This window comes from Sebastes fasciatus, chromosome 6 (genome assembly GCF_043250625.1).
Source record: "Sebastes fasciatus isolate fSebFas1 chromosome 6, fSebFas1.pri, whole genome shotgun sequence".
Classification (NCBI taxonomy): Eukaryota; Metazoa; Chordata; class Actinopteri; order Perciformes; family Sebastidae; genus Sebastes; species Sebastes fasciatus.
Window position 1 is genome coordinate 37,188,538 of NC_133800.1, and position 6,682 is coordinate 37,195,219.

The 6,682-nt window shown below is 42.1% G+C and overlaps 1 protein-coding gene across 2 annotated transcripts in view; it reads right to left on the reverse strand.

Moving 5' to 3' along the window:
• LOC141770033 (actin filament-associated protein 1-like 2) overlaps positions 1 to 6,682 on the reverse strand; it is a 36,187-nt gene that overhangs the window by 8,436 nt on the left and 21,069 nt on the right. The window contains exons 3-8 of one of the 2 annotated variants that reach the window (XM_074639631.1): positions 5,862 to 5,939; positions 5,686 to 5,744; positions 3,184 to 3,295; positions 2,070 to 2,290; positions 1,756 to 1,935; positions 208 to 273 (exon numbers count right to left, since the gene is read on the reverse strand). In XM_074639631.1, coding sequence (XP_074495732.1) covers positions 208 to 273; positions 1,756 to 1,935; positions 2,070 to 2,290; positions 3,184 to 3,295; positions 5,686 to 5,744; positions 5,862 to 5,939 — 716 coding nt within the window. Of the gene's footprint in view, positions 1 to 207; positions 274 to 1,755; positions 1,936 to 2,069; positions 2,291 to 3,183; positions 3,296 to 5,685; positions 5,748 to 5,861; positions 5,940 to 6,682 lie in introns of both variants that reach the window. The other variant, XM_074639630.1, reaches the window with a different exon arrangement.

Here is a 6,682-nt window from a genome sequence, read left to right on the forward strand (position 1 = left end):
ACTACAAGATGTTATTATCAGAATTATTATGACTATTATTTCATCCTGTTTTTGGTTTGTTCTGCTCTCCCAGCCCTACAGCACCTATAAGACTCAAACACACCTTCATGAGACACTTTATGTTGGTCTTTATGTGAGTGGTTTAGTGTAACGTAACGTGTGACAGGGTTAGTGAATATACTGTATTATATATGGAGGAGGTCTCACCCTGCAGGACAGCAGCGGCTCTGATCTGATCTCCACTTCAGCTCCAACACTCACCTCCTCTATCACCTGCAGACACACACATGAACAACACAGCTCATTATATACTGTATTTTACTGTCAATGCACACAGTATGCAGTATTCACCCTGGAGGAACAGTGTGGATGTATGAACATCAGTGTTGTGAACTACTTTATATAAAGTTATAGTTTAGTCCAGTTTTCTGGACTAAATTCAAATCTTGTTAATTCACACTGAACACACCTGAATGCACCACGATGTACCTGCTCTACAGCACAGTCATGTTCATCTATATGTTAATCAGGGTCTTAATCTATATGTGCACCTTTTCCATGTTGCTGTTTATTTACTTCAGGTTCTATTTCTCCAACGGTGCAAAAACGTAAGGATTAGGGTAAATGTAGTGCAGTAAAAAGTACAATATTTCCCTCTGAGATGTAGTGGAGTAGAAGTAGAGCATAAAAAGAAGTACTTCAAACTTGTACGTCAGCGAAGTATGTGAGTAAATTAACATAGTTACATGCCACCACTGGTGAATACAACATACTGAGTGTTAGTAATGAGAGAAGTGTGATGATGTTCAGTGTGATGATGTTCAGTGTGATGATGTTCAGTGTGATGATGTTCAGTGTGATGTTCAGTGTGATGTTCAGTGTGATGATGTTCAGTGTGATGATGTTCAGTGTGATGTTCAGTGTGATGATGTTCAGTGTGATGATGTTCAGTGTGATGTTCAGTGTGATGTTCAGTGTGATGTTCAGTGTGATGATGTTCAGTGTGATGTTCAGTGTGATGATGATCAGTGTGATGTTCAGTGTGATGTTCAGTGTGATGATGTTCAGTGTGATGATGTTCAGTGTGATGTTCAGTGTGATGATGTTCAGTGTGATGTTCAGTGTGATGTTCAGTGTGATGATGTTCAGTGTGATGTTCAGTGTGATGTTCAGTGTGATGATGTTCAGTGTGATGTTCAGTGTGATGATGTTCAGTGTGATGTTCAGTGTGATGTTCAGTGTGATGATGTTCAGTGTGATGTTCAGTGTGATGTTCAGTGTGATGATGTTCAGTGTGATGATGTTCAGTGTGATGATGTTCAGTGTGATGTTCAGTGTGATGTTCAGTGTGATGATGTTCAGTGTGATGTTCAGTGTGATGATGTTCAGTGTGATGATGTTCAGTGTGATGATGTTCAGTGTGATGATGTTCAGTGTGATGTTCAGTGTGATGATGTTCAGTGTGATGATGTTCAGTGTGATGTTCAGTGTGATGATGTTCAGTGTGATGATGTTCAGTGTGATGATGTTCAGTGTGATGATGTTCAGTGTGATGTTCAGTGTGATGATGTTCAGTGTGATGATGTTCAGTGTGATGATGTTCAGTGTGATGATGTTCAGTGTGATGTTCAGTGTGATGATGTTCAGTGTGATGATGTTCAGTGTGATGTTCAGTGTGATGATGTTCAGTGTGATGTTCAGTGTGATGATGTTCAGTGTGATGTTCAGTGTGAAGATGATCAGTGTGTGTCTGACCCTTCTCCACTCGTCGGCCTGCTGGTAGCTGTTGTAGCCCAGCACCAGCGTCTCTGAGCCCAGTAGAACCAGTTTGAGCTGGTGCTGGATCTTCCTGTTGCTCTTTGACTTGTAGTGAAGCTGACAGCCGCGCAGGTTCAACTCCAGCTGAGGCAGCAGGTCCTGGGCACACTTATAGCACTGACACACACACACACACACACACACACACACACACACACACACACACACAGAGTCAGTCAGTGGTGTCCATAAATAATCAAATAAAACACGTGTCCTTCCTTTAGTTCAGTTTAGTTTCTCTTTAGTCTCACCAGCAGCACGTCACTCCGGATGATGAACAGCTGTTTGGTCCACTGTCCGAGCCACTTCCTCTTCCACAGGTAACCACAGAGGCGTGACTCGGGGGCGGGTCTTAGGCAGGGCTGGGAGGCGCTCCATTGGATGTAGTGAGCTCTGTCCTTCGCCGGCTCCTCGTCATCGTCATCTTCCTCCCCGTACGACTCGTAGTGGCTGCTGTCTGACTCCGCCTTCTCTGAGGGACAGACGGAGAACACTTTTCAGACTTTTTTTCGAAATTTTTTTGGACATTTTTTAGCGTAAGTTTGGAGCGTTATCTAACCTCCTTCATGACCAGCTAGTATGACATGGTTGGTACCGATGGATTCATCAGGTTTTATAGTTTACTATGATACCAGTATCTGACTTTTCTTCTGCCTTTTTTTTTTTTTCCATTTTTCGGACAGTTTTTGGACATTTTTCTGACTTACTTTTTTTTGGCATCGGAAACCAACGCACAGGGTTCCCCTCTAGCGTTACTGTTGGACGGACCAGGTTACATGCATAGTGTCCTTTCAAAATAAACTTCTGTTTTAACAGGAAGTTAGGTTTAGGCAACACAAGCACTTAGGTAGGGTTAGGAAACGGTCGTGGTTGACGTTAACTTCACTGACTAACGACTCACGTGACTCAGGACCGACGATACCGACAAGTCAACGTTACTTTTAATTTCACACGGGGACACGGACAGCGGTCTCCTGGTTGAAAGTCCTGTGTTTGTTTGACCGTCCATCTCCCTCCCTCCCGCCCGCCATTAGCAGACTCTCACGCTATTAATACTGCGTCACTTGCTCCGACCTTCGAACAACGCTAGTAGTAATAGTTGAAAGCCCAGTTCTTCACATACTGTCGCTAAAAGGCGCCTCCGTGCGTCGGTCTCCGAGGCCGAGGGGTGCTGACCAAACGGCGGTAATTTGAGAAGTTGGGAGAATGGGCTGGTTTTTATTAACGTTTTTACAACATGTGTATGTGTGTGTGTATGTGTGTGTGAGTGTGTGTGTGTGTGTGTGTGTGTGTGTGTGTGTGTGTGTGTGTGTGTGTGTGTGTGTGTGTGTGTGTGTGTGTGTGTGTGAGTGTGTGTGTGGGTACCAGTGTTAGACGTGGTCGTGTCAGGTAGGTACGGTTCAGCCTCCTCGTAGGTATCTTCATCATCATCATCACCTCCTGGACCTCCTGGAGGGAGGGGCGGCACCACGAGGCCCTGGATGGAGGGATGGAGGGATGGATGGAGGGATGGATGGAGGGATGGAGGGATGGATGGAGGGATGGATGGATGGATGGATGGATGGATGGAGGGATGGATGAATGGATGGATGGATGGAGGGATGGATGGAGGGATGGAGGGATGGATGGAGGGATGGATGGAGGGATGGATGGATGAATGGATGGATGGATGGATGGATGGATGGAGGGATGGATGAATGGATGGAGGGATGGAGGGATGGATGGAGGGATGGATGGAGGGATGGATGGATGGAGGGATGGATGAAGGGGGAGGAAAGCTCATCAGATAAATACATAAAGTCCAACACATTTAATTTTGGATTTCAGATTTTTTTACATCAAATTTTGGATTTTTAGTCGATCGATTAAAATATTTAATCACCATTAATCGCAAATTAATCACACATGTTTTTATCTGTTCAAAATATACCTTAAAAGGAAATTTGTCAAGTATTTAATAAAAATAAATAAATGATCTAATTTGATGCTGCTGTCAAGAGAGACCGCAGCATCAGTGGTTTCAGCCAAATACCCCAAATGTGACATTTGTTTACGTTGAAGTGTCAAAGACTCCTCGTGGTCTCCTCATGAAGTCAGGTGACGTCAGAGAGGGAGGAGGTCGGGTCAACAAAACATCACAGACCGCTAGCCACTTCCTTCCTGTTTCCTACCGATAGTCAACGTCGGTTTCTTCTGACCGAGACCGCCATCAATCACCTTAACCACCTAGTTATTACTGTAACCATGACGACGAAGGTCCCCTATCCTTAACGTAGAAGTCATTTGAACTCAAACCACCTGATAATGTTGTTTTTGTGCCTAAAACCAACTAAAAGAAGAAGAAGAAGAGATATGAGTTGTGAAGGCGACAAATAAACCTCTGAATCGTTGACTCCAGCTGTATAATAATAATAATAATAATAATACGTCCATGTTTGGGTTGAAGCCTCCGTCGGACTACTGGAGTAAAGTTAGACGACTAAACTACTAAACTAGGAGAGAGAGAAACTACAAATACTGAAGGATGCAACACTGACTGTCAGTATTAGACACATTAACACATAGTACACCTCCACACTCTCTCCGTCCTCGCTGCTAAACTCACTACTGAACTGAACTGAAGCTAAACAACTTTAAATTAGTTGCATATGAACAACATTTCCCAGGAGACAGAGTGTGTTTGTGTGTATGTGCGTGCATCCATCACGTAGACCAGATGCTAATCGGCCGCCATCAGTGACCACTTCCTCCCCATGCAGAGCTGTGAGCCAATAGGAGGCCAGATAGAGGAGAGATGGCCTCGTATGTAAACAGTGAACATCCTGTCGCTCCCTCAGCAGCGCTGCCGTCTCCTCCCTAACCTCAGGAGGACTCGCTCTGTCATTACTGACCCACATCACCAACCAGCCTCCTCCTCCTGTTATCTAAAATAAAAATCACCCTCTTTCCTTCAACCTCGAGGGGAACCATCAGGAGGTCAACGAGGGCGGGAGTATTATGATGCCAAGATCTTCACTCTAGCTTTAAAACTGAGCCGTTACAAACTAAAAATCACAAGTTGCATTAACGCGTTAAAGAAATTAGTGGTGTAAAAACAAATTTGCATTAACGCGTTATTATCGTGTTAACTTTGACAGCTATAATTTATTTATATATTTATATATTTATTTATTTATTTGTTTATTATTGTTATTATTTCTATTATTATTATTATTATTATTATTATTATTAATAATCTTTATTTTCTCATCAGTATTACTTTATTTTAATTTTTTTCCTTTTTTTTATTTTATTGTTTTTTCCTCATATTTAATAATATATTTTAATACTATTTAATTTGTATATATATATATATATTTGATGGGTCTCATATCTACTGTATCCATGACTTTATATTACTCCGTGCTTATTGGAAACTTAAATAAAAAGAATGATAAAAAAATAAATCCTGTAAACGATGAGTCTGCACTAAAGACAGATCACTTCTTGTTTTTTTTAACTTTCTATTAAATGTAATTAATCTCTAATCTCAAGGTTTTAATTAACTGACATCCAAACAACAGAACATTAAAACACAATTGCTCTGCTAATGCCACACACAAACTAGTCACATGCATGTTTCCTCAGGAGAAAACACTTTGGTGCCTCAGTGTATTTTTATGTTAATACTTTAGTACTTTTACTTCAGGAAGATTTTGACTTTTACTTGTAACGGAGTGTTTCTACACTGTAGTATTACTTCTTTTACTGCAGTAAAAGATCTGAGTACTTCTTCCACCACTGCTTCTGCTCACAGAGGCAGGCTGCAGTCTCTCCCATCTCTCCCAGCATGCATTGGGTGAGATAAGCGAAGAAAAGATGACTCACTGCGTCTCTCAGCCACACCAGGGAGTCCTGCTTTAAGACCAGCTCAGAGGACCGAACACCTTCTGGACAAACAACACATGTCATAGCTCTTTATTTACAAACATTATCATAACTTTGTTTTCAGTTTAACATGAATGTGAATATAAATCATCTTAAATGTGTCTATTTTGCGTTACCTGTCCCAGGTGAGTCTGCCAGCTCGTTGCTAGGAGACGATGACGGACAGCTCATGATCATGTACTCGGCATCTTCCACTAGAAACACGACAAACATCCGTCAGTGTCAGTAAACCTCAGCGGTGTTGTTATTACCAGATAAACCACAGTTAGTTCACACATCCATCTGACTGGTTCTACTGGTCCTGAAGTGGCTCCGGCAGCAGAGCTGCACAAATAAGCAATATTTGATCAAAATCACATTATTTGTTAAAGGTAAAATGTGTCAAAATACTATTTTAGATTAAATATTGTGGTGTTGTAGAGATGTCTAAAGCCTACACATCATATTCTACAGACTTTAAGAAAACATCTTTGTTTGGTACACATCTTCACAAAAATCACACCATAATCATTTTAATATGTTTTTCAATGAAAATGAGAATAATGATGTAATAATTATCATTCCCTCTAATATCACAAATCATATCACAACTTCAATATCAGTCAAGATAATCACAATGACATATTTTAGATTATATTATTTACAGTTACAGAAAACGAGCGGTGCCTCGTCCCCGCCGCTGGGAGACTATTCTGAGTGGATGGCCGCTCTATCGGAGACGATGGCGCGTGGGTTTGGGCCAGTTTGGGCCGGTTTGCGACAGCGACGGTCTATCTCCAGAGCAGGCGCCCGCTCTGATGGTACTGTACGTGTCCACAGGGGCGTTTTTTAATCGCGAGGGATCGCCTGGCTTCCGAGCGTTGGACGCTTGTTGGGCTGCCAAAAGACACGAAGCTCCTGATTGGACGAACGCTTTCCCTCGTGGTGTGCTCGGAAC